Source organism: Ursus americanus, chromosome 4 (assembly GCF_024610735.1).
Source record: "Ursus americanus isolate L20-20 chromosome 4, mUrsAme1.1.p, whole genome shotgun sequence".
NCBI classification, from domain to species: domain Eukaryota; kingdom Metazoa; phylum Chordata; class Mammalia; order Carnivora; family Ursidae; genus Ursus; species Ursus americanus.
Window position 1 is genome coordinate 35,174,328 of NC_142130.1, and position 15,658 is coordinate 35,189,985.

At 39.8% G+C, this 15,658-nt stretch overlaps 1 protein-coding gene across 1 annotated transcript in view; it reads right to left on the reverse strand.

The window, feature by feature from the left end:
- Nucleotides 1-1,734: 1,734 nt before the first annotated feature.
- The window catches only part of SLC49A4 (solute carrier family 49 member 4), a 67,892-nt gene continuing 53,968 nt past the window's right edge, over nucleotides 1,735-15,658 (reverse strand). The window contains exons 8-9 of the mRNA XM_045812740.2: nucleotides 10,511-10,693; nucleotides 1,735-2,882 (exon numbers count right to left, since the gene is read on the reverse strand). Of these exons, the coding sequence (XP_045668696.1) occupies nucleotides 2,767-2,882; nucleotides 10,511-10,693 (299 nt within the window). The 3' untranslated portion in view covers nucleotides 1,735-2,766. The remainder of the gene's footprint in view (nucleotides 2,883-10,510; nucleotides 10,694-15,658) is intronic.

Consider the following 15,658-nt stretch of genomic DNA (forward strand, 5'->3'; position numbering starts at 1 on the left):
GGGTCCCTGTACTTTCCATACTCGGTAATGATGATTTGTGCTTAAGCCCCACCATGTGTGAACACGGAGGAGAATTCACAAACCTCCCCCCGAAATGCCCCAATTAGGCTGCAGTTCTGTGAGGTAGGGAAAAACTCCGCTTTGGGAGTCAGAAGGCATAGGTTTCAGTTGGTTCTTTTTTTGTCACTAATTAGGACTGTGACCTTCACCAAGACCCTTAACCTCCGTGGTATTGTTTCTATAAATTCTAAAAGGAGGGGCTTGGCTTCGTGGAGGGTTCAGACTTCTTTCCTTATAAAATTTCATTAGGACTCTGTAGTGTTTGTTTAGGAAGTACAAAGACAACAGCTGGTCCATTTTGATGCATGCTAGAAATAAGAACCACCAGTAAAAAATGCATATGACTTGAAACATTCAGGGAAATGAATAATGTGTAATCCTCTCTCCCCACTTCCAAAACCCTTTGGTTCTATCACGTTTGGAATATGAAATACGATCACTTAAAATCGTTGCAGTTTGTGATTAGAACAAGCGTCTGCCAGAGGGCTAAGCAGATAGAATAAATGAGATGGAAGGACTCATCTCATTTCATGTGTGCTAAAAACAATGGTTGGTGTCTGGTACAATGTAGGAAGTTTTCATCACTACCCACTTGTGATTTCATTGAACTAGTCATTTAGGTAATATTTTTGAAGTGTTTTTCTTTACTTTGTATTAAAAGTAGAATTAACTATAATTAAGATGTTCTATGTCATGTCTTATTATAGCCATATTCCATCTACAGTGTCCTCAAACACAATAGTTCTGACTAAAACCGAATACTTCCTAATTCTTCCCTCTCCTGTCTTCTGTCTAAACAGGAAGGGGTGGTGGTTATTTTAGCACCGGCTCCTGGACTGCTTGTATCCCCAGTGGCTGGCTTTCAATCCTCTTCAAGAATTCTGCTTTCCTTTTATTGAAGAATGACAGAGTTAACTGGAACTAAGCCTAGCCTTCATGGGTTTTTTTCCTTCTCTTTAGCCAAGTTCTTTCGTTCCTTCGTTTTTCAATGCTAAGTTAGCAGGATGGTTATAAAGGTGATGGAAAACAGAGGCTGAATTTCTTACTTTTCAAGAAGCACGACTTAGGATCTCAGAAGGCTTAGACACTCCTCTGAGACCGGGGTAAGCTCCTGCATGGCCCTGGACTTACGAAGGGGTAGAGGGGGCATTTGGGACCGTGTGTGAGGGTGTGCGCATGCGTGATGAGATGAGCAGAGGGCAGGGCTAACTAGCTCTTTTTAACCACATTCTACCACCATGGCTAAGAGAAGGAGTTGGTCTGCACTCTGTCTAGAGAGAGGCAAATAAAATACATATTTAGCTGACAATGAAGATGTAATTTCAAGGGAGGAAAAAAAAGAGAGGGGGTTGAAGGAAGCTGAGGATAACGAAGGCAAAGGAAGGACTGTTCTTGTCTTTCTGGGAAAACGTCTGGTTTTCCTGGGTAAGGGGAACGATGTAAATGTGAACAGTGGTAATATCATAATCCCACCACAGCATATTATATGTCACAGTGAAATACATGTCTGAGAGCTGTCCAATGAGTAACCGTCAGTTTTAAAAAAGCTATCATCCATACAAAGAAAACAGGTACTGGCAAAAGATCACCTTCTCAAATGTACGGACTCCATATAAAATTATTTCACAACCTGAATTGAAATACAAGAATGTAATCCAGAAATCACTCAACAGATTTGGAAGTTTCAATGTTATAAATTGTTATTTTCAAACAAGGGTCATTCAATAAAATGCAACCCTAGAACATAATAGCTGGTGCTGGACTTTACATCCCATGCCACCATATATATATATGTGTGTGTGTGTGTGTGTGTATGTGTATATATATATATATACACACACACACATATATATATATATACACACACATATATATATATATACACACCCACAGGCTGAAGACACAGAATGTTCTATGCGATTTGTCATTTCACTTTTAACAAAGTGCTAAATCAGAACGGAATTACATTTTTCATACAATATTTAATAGGACTATACTGAACATTTAGTCACCTTTAATATAATTATTTAAGAGCCTAGTAGATGAAACTGTATTTCACAGAAACAAGGGTAAGTGGGGCTCGAGACACAGAGTATGTGCTCTGAAGTCAGTGGGGAGGCTTGCTCACCATAATACAGATGGCCAAAGGTTTCCAACCTAATTAAAAATAAGGAGTCATATAAGAAATGGCTTTATTAGAAAAAACGTAGTGTACACGTGGCTAATTTTTATCATCGATATACCTGTTGGCTATTTTATAATTAAAATCTGATAGAGGGTTTAAACTTCTTTAGAAGTTAGTGGCATTTCTTCCTATTCTGATATGTGACTTACGTAAGGTATGTGACAGACACCCTTTCTTTCTTTCCACAATTACAACGAATCAATCAGTAGTTTAGCACTGGCACAAAACGTAGAGGGCATTACTTAGGTAGTGCTTTATGTGTAAGATATCCACCCTTCCAACCCCGGAACCAGGCACAGGTGTGCCATTTATAGTCTTTCAATCGCCTATTATCCCTCAAGTCCCACAACGCTATTACCAAGTAGTCATGAAATGAATGTGATCATCTGTAACCCAACAAAACCTCTGAGTGAAGTTTGTCTCTTCTCCTTTTTTTTCCTGTTAGGTGTGCAACTCCAAGCAAATGTGCAGTGTGCAGTATGACTTCCAGTCCCTTTGTAAACTCCTTCACATCTGTGCTATTACACTGAGACAACCACATCAAGATAGAGTCTGTCATATGATTCCCTGAAGCACAGAATGAGGAGGAGACTGAGCAAACACGACCCGGGAAGGCACCAGTTGAACCAAGACAACTCTGGAAGACAAAAACATGCAGTTGTAAGCATTCATATGTCACCAGCAGAACACTACCTGTATGCCGGGAGCAATGTGGTCTACGGCCCAAAGCACTTTTGACGATAAAGGCATCGTGGGAGGCCTGAAAACCGGTTTTCAAGACACAGTGGCGGTCTGGGGTCAGGTGATAACATGCGATGTCTTCTACCGCTTTCATGTGCAATACTTTTAATCGGTATTGTTAATAACGTTTCATCAACTTAACCCACTTTGACTTGGGTGGCAAAAAAAAAAAAATCTATTCCTCCAAAGGGGGAAAAAAATCAATACTTTTAAATGTTTCTTTGCTATTTTTAAATGCCCTCTATCACTATCACTCTTGTCTCTGTTTAAACATATCTGACAGTTTAGAAAGACAAGTAAGAAAATCACCTGAGTTTGGAGATAACACTTTTAGATGTTCTTGGATAGAAATATCTAGTTCTCAGCACGTAATAATCATTGTGAAACAGGTTAGAAAATACATGAAAAAACACAAAGTGAAATATAACAAATTAATCCTAATTCTACCCTCAGAGAAACTACTGTGAATATTTCGGTTTATTTCTTTCTAGTTGTCTTTTTCTTCCCTATAGCATCAACGCTATGCATGATGCCAATTATCCAAAAGGCTATAGGAATCACCTAAACAGGCAATTCTGTTGTTACTTGGTTTAATGGTATCAAGAACATGCTTATTCAAAAATGCTGGCTCATGAACTCGGGGCTTGCCCACGGGCCAATCCCAGCCTCATGCTACTGAAACACACCCGCTCACTGGGGCTGCCTGGCGTGGCCTCGTCCAGCTCCAGGGGCCCTTGAGCTGGGCATCTGTTCCGCCTCCTTCCACCCAGCCCTCCTTGCCAGGCAATCCTGAGGCTTTGGGTGCACAAGCGAGCAGATTCTTGGCATGAAGAGGTTGTGTTGGTGATGGGGGGATAACTTCCCTACTTCAATATCCATTTAGCAATTTCAATTAAACAAACAAACAAAACAACAGCGGTGTCTGGGTGGCTCAGTCGGTGAAGCGTCTGCCTTTGACTCAGGTCATGATCTCAGGGTCCTGGAATCCAGCCCCGTGGCAGGCTCCCTGCTCAGTGGGGAGTCAGCTTCTCCCTCTGCACACCCCCCACCCCGCCCCACGGCCCCGCTTGCGCTCTCTCTCTCTCAAATGAACAAATAAAATCTTAAACAAAAACAAAAACAAACGAGGGGGAAAAGCTCCCTGGTACATTTTCTTTCCTTTGGCCACTGCTATAGGTTTACATTTTCCTTCTGTATGTCTATAGAATACTAATACTGGCTTAATCTTCAAAAATCATCCTAAAGATTCTACACTGCTGCTTTGGTTCAATCCATAATTCATATGGCTAAAAGCGCAATTTATGCTCAGAAATGGAAATAGAAAACCAAGTGGTAAGAAAAGGTGCTGAAATACCTTTTTTTCTGTAATACGCTTCCAAAAGCAGCCTCCCCACAATTTTTACATTTTATAGAAGTCAGACATGCTATTCTATAGCATATAACAAAGACATATATGTCAGTGGTATTTCTACGCAAAGCTGTTTTCTGTGCTTTACTTGGATTGACTATAATCTAAACACCCAGGAAGGCTGTGACCTCTGGAATCTTGTCTTTATTCCAATAGTCCCTGAAATGACACACCAGAATTGTCAGCTCTTATATTAACCATACAGCTTCTGGATTTTGGATGATAATTTTAACAGGCAAAAAGAAGCAGTAAAAAAAAAAGGGGGGAGAGAAAGAGCAGTAAAATAGAACAGCATACTATTTGTATTAAAAGTGAACATTCTGGGGGCGCCTGGGTGGCACAGCGGTTAAGCGTCTGCCTTCGGCTCAGGGCGTGATCCCGGCGTTATGGGATCGAGCCCCACATCAGGCTCTTCCGCTATGAGCCTGCTTCTTCCTCTCCCACTCCCCCTGCTTGTGTTCCGTCTCTCGCTGGCTGTCTCTATCTCTGTCAAATAAATAAATAAAATCTTTAAAAAAAAAATGAACATTCTGACTTCGAGGTCAAATTTTAAGCAATATCTAAAAAAAAAAAAAGTATGGTTTGACAAAGTGCTCTACGACAAGGACATCTGCTAAATCTTAAAGAGATTGTGTTTTATGGGGGCTACAGTAACACACAGGTAGCAATAACCAATTTGTCCTTGCTCTCCTCAAACCTAGACATTTATCAAACACTGCCGAAGCAGACCTTTTATTTCATCAGAGTTGTAAAATTATTCCTTCTCCCTGAATTCAGATGAAATCTATAAAAATGCTTCATAATTGTTCTTTAGTGTTATGGTCTGCAGGCTGGTTTTTACTATTGTGCCCCGTCTGAGAAGTCGAATCCACCTTTCAGTTCAGTTCACTTGGCTCAACCCACTGCAAGTGTTCTTTGAAATTATTGGCCTTTTCAGAAGGCGAAAAGATGTGCGTCTCTACATCTTCCCACTGCAAACCATTCACATCAACCACGGCACAGGTGCTCTAATAAGCAGGAAACAGCTTGCTTCAAAGTTTGACATGACTTTTCAGTAGCAAAGTCACCGGCTGTCCTTTCTGAGCCTGGTGTCATATGACATAATTCAACCAACAGGGTCCTGATTCATTGAAACTTTCTTATTCTTAACTGTTATACCTTTTTTTAAAAAAATGATTTCACTTATTTATTTCAGAGAGAGAGAGAGAAAGCACACGCACGAGCAAGCAGGGGGAGCAGCTGGCCGAGGGAGAGGGAGAAGCAGGCTTCCCACGGAGGAGGGGGCCCGATGAGGGACTCGATCTCAGGACCTTGGGATCATGACCTGAGCCGAAGGCAGATGCTTCCCTGACTGAGCCACCCAGGTGCCCCACTGTTACACCTTTTTAAAGTGAGCACGGTTTTCTAATATTCCTTTTCTTTGGCCTTTCCCTAGAGAAAATACAAATCCACACTCTAAGGTTCCACAGTCTGCCTCTCTCTCTCTTTCTGCTGGCTCTTTGTCATTTATTACACACGCTGCATCCTGAGCAGTCCTGGCTAACTGTGCGGTTTGGACACTCTGTTTCACCACTGGTCAAGTGGACTCTGCACCAAATGCTGACGCTCTGTTGGGACCGAACTAATTAGGATTTCGCCCGCCCCCTTACCTTTTTCTTCCAGAAGCACTGTTACACTTCTCACCTCATCTTTCCCTTTAAGTTTCTACCACCTTGAAGTACTTGTCTGGTCCCAGATACCACCCTCCAGAACCAGCCTTTTACTTTCTTTGGGGATTTAACCAGAATTACGATGATTTAACACAATTGTCTCCATTTTCGTTCAAGAAGAGCCCCCTGACCTCATGATTTCATGGTGTAATGCCCTGCTCCCTTCACTCCCGTTAACCACCCAACAGATCTGACCATAACATTGTGTAATTACTCCCTACGTATAAAATTACTCCTTACTAGTCCTCATCTGCTGAACCTGTTCTGGGAACCAACAGTCAACGGCTCACTCTTCAGGCAGGCCCCTGAATCTCTCGAGCCACAATGCAGCCTCAAATTCACGGTCAGCCACTTCAAAATGAAAGGCCTGAGGTAAAATACCTTTAGTGCATTTAGCCAAAACTGCCACAAAGCTTCTAGAACAAAAGAATAGCAAACAAGACAAACTACAGAACAAGTTACAAAGCGGAAATAGAACATTAGAATATATTTCAGAGCATATAAAGAACCTAACAGCATCCTCAAACTGAGTTTGTATGTGACATTATTAGGATAAAGTATCACTGTACTTTCCGAAATAACTCAGTGAGATTCTCCAAGCAAACATTATTGGGAGCAGCTCAGTTTTACAAATATGCTTCTCTTAGGGAGCAAGTAACAGTATGTGTGTGTGTGTTTGTGTGTGTGTGTTTTAAAGTGACCTTGAAAAACCCAAGACAGAAAAACTCTAAGAAACTTCTGATACAGTTCCAAGTACCCCAAAGAGAAAGAGAACAGGACATGGGAGAACCTACGACCCAGGGCTCCAAAGAAACCAGCAGCACTGGCATAGAAGCTGGTGTGACGTCCCCCATCCATGATGGCAACGGCCATGATCTGTAGGCAAATCACCAGTAGCGCCGTTCTAATGGGGTCATTCTGGGGCCAGCCTGTACAGCCCTGAAAAGTTATCTGTGACACAGTCACCCACGAAGTAGCACATTGTGGGGACATGAACTCTAGTCAGGAAGTTTAGTGCTTCTTCGAGGAGTGACCCTACGAAACCGCAGATCTTCGCGATGATTAAAAACCAGGCCTTGCAATCATGTAACTGACAGAATTGAGTCCTGACACATAACTGACTTCTGGGTGAGTTTTTCGTTTTAACGTGACTGAATTACAGCATTTGAATGCTGGCTGTGATGGAAGGGAATTCCATCTATCCCAAGACATGTTTAGGGGACTCGGCTGTGGAACTCAAAATTATTTTTAGGAAATAACTTTGCAGGATTTTCAGATGTGTCGCGTATGTTTCCTCAAACCTCAGTTACAGGGCGTGTGGGCTCCTGCTGCAGGACTTCTGGGGCAAGATCAGCGAATCCTACGCGAAAGAGCCTCAACGAGGTTGTCATGGCTCTAGTAATCTCGGCCTCAGGGAGTGCGGGCATATCTGTGTGCATTTATTACACACATTCACACATAAACAGGCAAAAGCATTCCTTTAAAATAGAAGCCTACAGAACAAGTTACAAAGCGGAAACAGAACATTAGAATATATTTCAGAGCATATAAAGAACCTAACAGCATCCTCAAACTGAGTTTGTATGTGACATTATTAGGATAAAGTATCACTGTACTTTCCGAAATAACTCAGTGAGATTCTCCAAGCAAACATTATTGGGAGCAGCTCAGTTTTACAAATATGCTTACAAATATTTAAATTCCTACTAGCAAGCAGTGAATTATCTAGAAGGAAACAAGACAAACATCTGGTGAGTGCCAGTGATGACCTGGCCTAGGCTCTTTCACACATACCTTCTGATTAACTCTCTAAAATGTCAAAATGTACTGAGATTTTTTTTTTCTCCCTAAAATCATCTTGCTGGATTAAAATTAACTGCTAAAGTTTCATTTTCCACAATCATGGAGGTGAGGCATAAGCCTTTAACACCGACACAGATATGTATACAAACATGTGATCAGAAACCAGCCAAAAAGAGGGAAGCTTTTTTCCCCGGCTAGATAGACCCTTGATGACATCAGTGAGATAGGAATTAGCAGAAATACTGCTACGTATTTGTTCTGCTACCTATGCCAGAGAAACAAACATATCTGCTAGTATCTGGTCACCAGGAATCTGCAAAATGGGGGGTGGGGGTGGGCACTGACTGATGCTCACTCGCGCCAGACTCATCTCTGCTGAACAGATGGAAAGCTGCAGGTGGACTGGCGGAGGGACACAGACACGCTACCGGCCAAGCAAAATGACCAGGAATAACACTGGGCTCTTCCATACTCAGACCGTAGAGGGCTATTCTCTGCCTTAAAATGGATTAATAAATACATGTTATACTTTAGAGACCACATGCAAGAGGTTTGTTGGGGAATAACATTATCTGGCATCTACTGTTTTTATATACTGGCAGGACAAAACTCGATTTCCAGCAGACAGAAAAAACCACACTCGAAGCAGGCTGCAGGGACCACTTAGCAAAGCTGTGCCCATGAGCTGGAAAATTGTTTCTATCACCTGAAGGGGCAACACAGCCATCCCTCATACTTCATCATGCAAAAGAGAGGCATTGAGCCTCTTAATTTCAACTGTGACACAATGAAGTGGATTAAAGCTGATGTGCAGTAATTGTTTATTCTATTTAGAACTGTTTGTTCCGTTTTAGAAAACACACTGGAAGCAGCACCTCCTGACGGCATCTTCCCTGACAGAAACACATGTTTCCAGAAGGACCGTTAACAGCGGGCTGACTTCATTAATCTCTCTCCTCCGTAGGAGAAACCCAACTCAGACCAAGTTTAGGAGAGTTAGAACCTACTGTACCTGCATTACTGACTGACGGAAATAATCTAGTCTGTTATTAATTATATATGATACATTAAGAAGTTAATACTTCATTCAGATGCTTTTTGCCGTTAGGTGAAAATGCAATGCCAAATGTTGTCCAAAACCCAGGCCAGACTGTTTCATCAGCTTTGAAAAGTTTCAAAAATTTATTTCCCAAACAAGGCGGGTTATCATGGCTATTATTTCAATTATAAGCCTGTCAGAAAGTTTCCTACAACAATTAGGACTCTTGGACTGTCACATTTTGGCGCATTTCTTACCTTTGAATCTTACAAATTAGATTCTTCCATCTACAAATTATCCAAATTTACTGGTATTTGATGAGCAGTTAAGAGAATAGCAATGAGGAAAAAAGGTAGTAATAACAGATCAAGACGAAGAAACAGGATCTAAGCCTAGTAGAAATCAATAAAAGCTTTACATTCAAGAATCACATGTATAAGTCCTTATTTTAACATGCAAAAAAGAATACCAGAAAATTATACTCAAATTTTCTGAAACAGTAAGACAGATTTTGGACAGGAGAAGAAAGAATATCAGAGAAAACCAAACAACTACGCAAAAGAGAGTCACTACAAACCCATGGACCCCAGCATCAGGCAGGCCTGCCTTCAACATGCCCAGCAACCTTTCCGGTTGTTCCCACAGTGTCTCCTCCCACCCCTCAAAGATTAATGCCTCATTCTCTCTGTAAGCCCTTTCTCCACTGTCCTCCCACCAGCTCTTAACGGATTGGCTTATAAGCAGAAGTTGGTGCCATCAAGGAGGACCTCCTTCAACGATCTCCCCGGGAAACGTGTCTGCTTCTGTGCCCATGCACGTTGCCTCCTCTCCTAACTCCTTTTGTCCAAGGCTAACTCCTCCAGCTGAGTTCAGGACCCCATCCCTCTCTCTCTTGTAAGGGTCTCCCTTTTCTTCCAAGATGTACTCCTGGGTTCTCACTTCAACCTTCTCCTCACTCGGTATCTGTGCTAACCAATTCACTAGCCACATGCAGCAATTTAAACTTAGATTAATTCAAAAGAAATTTTTAAAAAATCCAATTCCTTACTTGCACTAGTTTCATGTGGCTAGCGGAACTGTACTGGACAGTACAGATAAAGAGCACTGCCATCATCACGAAAGTTCCACTGGACAGAGCTGTTCTATACATTCTACACACCCCTTGGGTGACCCCATTCATCTCTTAGGCTTTACACTACAAATATGCCTCAGACATTAATTTATATTTTGTTAAGATAGTAGATTTTAAGTACCTTTTAAAAAGCAATATACCAGTGGTTCTCAAAGAAACTGCATATTAGAAACACCTGAGGGGCTTTTAAAAATACAAATGCAGGGCCCCAGTCCAGGTTAATGAAACCAGAAACTCTAGGGAGTGAGGGCGCATTAGATCAGGCTTAGGAAAATAACTGAGGATCTTTTTTTTTTTTTTTTACTGGCACGTGAAAGCTCAAATAAAGTAATTTGCTTTGGTGAGAATTCTCCATATAAATTCCCTACACATCAGTGCCACAAACCTCTCTTGTAACACATTTAGATAGGAAATAAAAAGTCAAATTTCTTACCTGTGTGATAAAATGTGAGAAAAAATAAAAGTACTCCCATGAACATATTACTTAAAAAAGTGACAACTCCGCAAGTAATTCCTTCTGGAACTGGGTAGACAGTTTCCACAAAAAGCTCAAAAAATATAGGTATACTGCTATTCAAGAACACTCCCAGGAGAATGCAGGAGGCATACAATGTCACTAAAATAAAAACACAAACATTTTAGTTTCATGGTAGCAGCAGTGAGTCCTACCAGATAGATCTTCTGGGAATTCTCTTTCATAAGTATCAACTCTGGAATTTCATTTCATATCTTTCCAGTGGCAGCTGATAAAGTCTGACAATGTATCACTATCTGTCAGCTCTTTGCTCAGGTTTTGTGGCGTAGATAGGAGAAGGTTTTGTTGCTGGATGATTGCCAGTTTATTTGCTTTGCCTTTTTGGTATGGATTACTCCAAAGCACAGAAACAATTTACCACTATGATAATAATTAAAAGGACTCTTCTCCCTTAGTCACACTCCTGGCTGATAGATGTTTAGATAAAATATAGCAACTTAATTTGAAATCTAAATTCATTCTACAATTTTAAAGAGAACTTAAAATCTAAGAATAAATGTAAGAAACATTAAGTGTTACTGAAAATTACATACTTAAAGAGACTGGTCAGGAATCGTCCTCAAGTACAAAATAAAAATACCCAGTACGTAATTCCTACAGAAACACTTAAAATAGAGTTAGTCTTCAATTTTGGAATGAGTTTTATGTCAACAGTTTTTTAAAGTACATGTAATTTTCTTGGAACACAAAAAAATTTCACCCAGAGATGTATAATAAATAGTGGTTAGGATCCCAGGTTAGCAATAAAAAGCCCATTAACCCAATTCCGTAGTGAAATCTTTGAAGAAGGACATTATTATTATTCTTAGAAGAATGTCTAGGGAAATGCACCCCACTCCGAATAGCTATTTCACAGCTACTGTCTCTGCATACAAACTTTCATTACTTTAAATTCAAAGGTAAAAAAAGAACCAATGAGGGGAAAAAAATGATATTGTACAGAAACTTAAAACACATCCCTTATAGACTAATATCATACCCACAGATAATAACGAGTAGAATTTATTCTACGCCTAAGGTTATTAGGAAAATATTTATTTTTTGTTTTTAAAAATTCTGAAGATCTAACTGGCTTTATTAAATGACTTGTGAACGGGGCAGCCTCTCGTCCAGCAAGTAGAGGGGAACGCCCAGGAAAATATTTTTTTTATTTATTTATTTTTTCCGGGAAAATATTTTAAATAAAAGTACTCATTAAGGAAAAAAGTTTCTGTACGGTAACCTCAACTCCTGTTTCTTCCTCCAATTACACTAGCCCTTCAGGATTATAAAATATTTAGTAATTCTATCACACAAATAGCTGGTGATTATATTGACTTTCTTTGACTAGAAGATACACATGAAGAGAGAGAACAAAAGGATGACAGTGAATAAAGAACACACTGCTGGCTAAAGCAGTGACCAAACTACTCACAGAATTAAACGGGAAACATCTGGTAATTAAAATAAATGCCACTTAAAATATGAAGCAAATTTCAAGATTCTTTTTTATTTTTTTAAGATTTTATTTATTTATTCGACAGAGATAGAGACAGCCAGCGAGAGAGGGAACACAAGCAGGGGGAGTGGGAGAGGAAGAAGCAGGCTCATAACGGAGGAGCCTGATGTGGGACTCGATCCTAGAACGCCGGGATCACGCCCTGAGCCGAAGGCAGACGCTTAACCGCTGTGCCACCCAGGTGCCCCAATTTTCAAGATTCTTAAAAACAAAACCCCTCATGCTCACTATGTATTTGCCAGACACGGATCACATAAATCAATCAACACATTCCCCTTTCACGTGACTCATTAGTGGCACATTAGGAAATGTGTGGATGGAATGTCACTGGTAGCTTTTATAGCATATTCTATCTACAAAACACTTCATAATAATTTATCGGTCAGTCAGTGGTAATCAGAGCAGAGATGGCTATTGACCCAAACACGGATGAGTCTAGGAATTGGAAATAAGAAAATATTGAAATAAATGACAGGAAAAATCAAACTCTTAAGAACCAGGAAATGCTACTTCTAAGGATTCACAAGCTGTTTTTAGGAAACACGTTTGGAAAAAATCCTTTCGACATTTTTATGTCCGAAAGAAATAAACCCTCACATGTAATTTGTAATCAGGCAAGTTAAAATAACTGAAAAATTACCACAATCTGCATATAATAATTGCACGTTGTAAAAGGAAGAAAAAATGATAATGATGAGGACATACAGACAGGGGACTATCCGTATGCTTTTCACTGCAAGCATGAAGGACAGCTTTGGTTTTATTGATTTTCAATCAAGCATGGTACAGAGAGAGAGAGGGACAGGATGTTTCAGAAAAGTAGAGCCTGGTGGCAGGCGGGTCTGAAAACCCCTTAAGACCATTCCACTCCCTTGGCTTCATTTCATGCGCATTAAAACCCTTCTGATTTTGGCTTCCTAGGTATCTGAGTTCTGGGAAGGGAAGAGGAAATCTTTATCACAGACAAAATTTCTGTTGTAATTAAGCATTGTTGACGGAACTGTAAATAGTTCATGTTCTGACAGGTCACTTGAAAATGCCTGTCAAAATAAATAGTGCATATTTACTCTTTGACCCAGAAAGTCCACTTCCAGGTATTTATCCCATAGCTATTAAGGCACAAGAATATTGAGAACACTCAATGCAATAATGTTTGTAATATGAAAAGATTAAAAACAAGCTAAATGTCCATCAATAGGGGGTTGGTTGTTTAAAAATTCATCAAACATCCAAAGGGGTACTATGCAACCATTAAAAATGGAAGTAATTCTGTATATGGTGATACTAATGACATCTAAGGTTATGTAAGCGAAAAAGGTGTGGAAAAGTGTGTTATCTTTTTAAAAAGAATGGACACAGGGACACACATACACACACCCTTTTGTAAATTTATAGAATTCTCTGGGAAAATACCCAAGAAATGGACGTTCAGGGTTGCCCCTAAAGAGAAAAACTGGAGGCCATAGGAGGGTAGACATTTCTCATTGTATACCTTTTCACTACTAATTGAATTTGAATTATTTATTTTGTACACATCTTGACTAGCAATAAAGAGAATTTTATTATAAACTAATGAAACAGCAGCTGATCCAACTCCCCCTCATGCAAGTTTCTCAGCTCACCGATTCAGAAACAGTTATCGCTGGGTGGCCTGACCCACAGACTTCCCACCCGGGAGCCATGTAACCCAGCCCTTGCGCAGGATCCTTGACACAAATATTCCCACTTCATTTTATAAGAAATCCTATTACACGTAGGATAAATGGGCTGAGAGGGATGAAATAACTTCAGAGGCTAGTAAACAAAAAGCAAGTATTTTCATTCAATTCTCTCACTCTGGGGGTTTGCTTCTTGTATAAACATGATGACCAAGAGGGTGTTTTACAACTGGATGGATGTACTGAAATCACTTGTTATTACAGAAAGAATAAGAATAGTTTACACAGGAAAGGGTTAACTTAAGATCACCATAATCAGCATGGGGAAAAGTAGCTGCGTTAGGACTGATTTCATATACTCCCCAGTGCTCTGGGACACGCGTAAACTAGAGGCTGATTTGAATTTGACGTCCATTTGAGTTTTCAGTTGAGAGGCTGATATAGTATCTTTATACACTGGTTTGGCAGATCCAGCGGGTGAGTGTCATCTATTAAAAGTCAGGAAGACAAGATAATTTCCTGCTCGTCAGAGAGGGTTCAAACTACATGATTGTTAAATATTTCTATGACCTTCTATAGTGCTGATACTAAAATTATAATAAACTGCCTCTCAATTAAAAAGTCAAGGTAATTTAGCAGAACAAACACAATGCTGATGCGGAGTTTTTTTCAGAGAAGTTAATAAAATTTCACAAGCCCACAATTCAAACTGCAAAAAACAAAGTCCTGTGTAGCACAAAATACAGTTACAATGGATGTATTTCAAGAACATGAATTGGATCATAACCCTGAAAGTACTACTTCCCCCACTCCTGCTCCCAATGACAAACCAAATTAGTAAACTTTAGGGAAACAAAACTATGTATAAAATACATTTTTATTAACCCAAACACTCAAACCTTAGGTGATCAGTGTTATAAAACAATCATAAAATTTCAGATAAGAATTATTTCATTCAGGGACACCTGGGTGGCTCAGTTGGCTAAGCGTCTGCCTTCGACTCAGGTCATGATCCGGGGGTTCTGGGATGGAGCCCTGAGTTGGTCTCCCTGCCCACTGGGGAATCTGTTTCTCCCTCTGCCCCTCCCCCTGCTTGTACTTGCACTCTCTCTCAAATAAATAAATAAGATATTAAAAAAAAAAGAACGACTTCATTCAACGTTTAATGAGATTCTCAAGATACCACTAATAACAACTTCAAACCTTGGGTTTATGTAATTTTTAAAACATTTTAAAAACTGCTTTCAAATATATTATCATATTTGATCATCCTACTGACTCTTTGAAGCATGTAAGGCATCTTACAGATGAAGTGACCAAAGTTCTGAAAGTCAAGACTTATTTAGAAACAATGTAAATCAGCATTGCTAAAAATAATATAATTAAGGCTTACAGAATCTAGCCTGTTTTCTACCAAGCCACTGTGTCAGATTGAAGGAAAAAAAAGAGTAAGACTTGGTGTTTCTTTTATTCATTGGTATGGACACAAAAGGCACACTTCCCAAATCTGTTTTGAGCACAATATCTGGAAGTCATCGCACATAAGACAGATGACAAAATAAAAAATAGAGCACCAAAAAGTTACAAACAAGACAATGTATGTTGTCATGAGCACCAAAAAGTTACAAACAAGACAATGTATGTTGTCATGATAAATGTAAAATGGGTTCAAAAATTAGTGTTTAGGTATATAACAGGGAAAACATAAGCCTTTCTTCAAAACCACTTATCAGGCACCTGTTATATGTAAGTAAGCTGCTATGCTGGAACCGTAAATAGGACAAATCACCTCTAAAGGAACAGGACACGCATCTATGGCTTAGCAGCCATCTACATCACAGTGCTAAGAAGATAATTATATCTAATTCATTCTTAAAAGAAACAAAACCT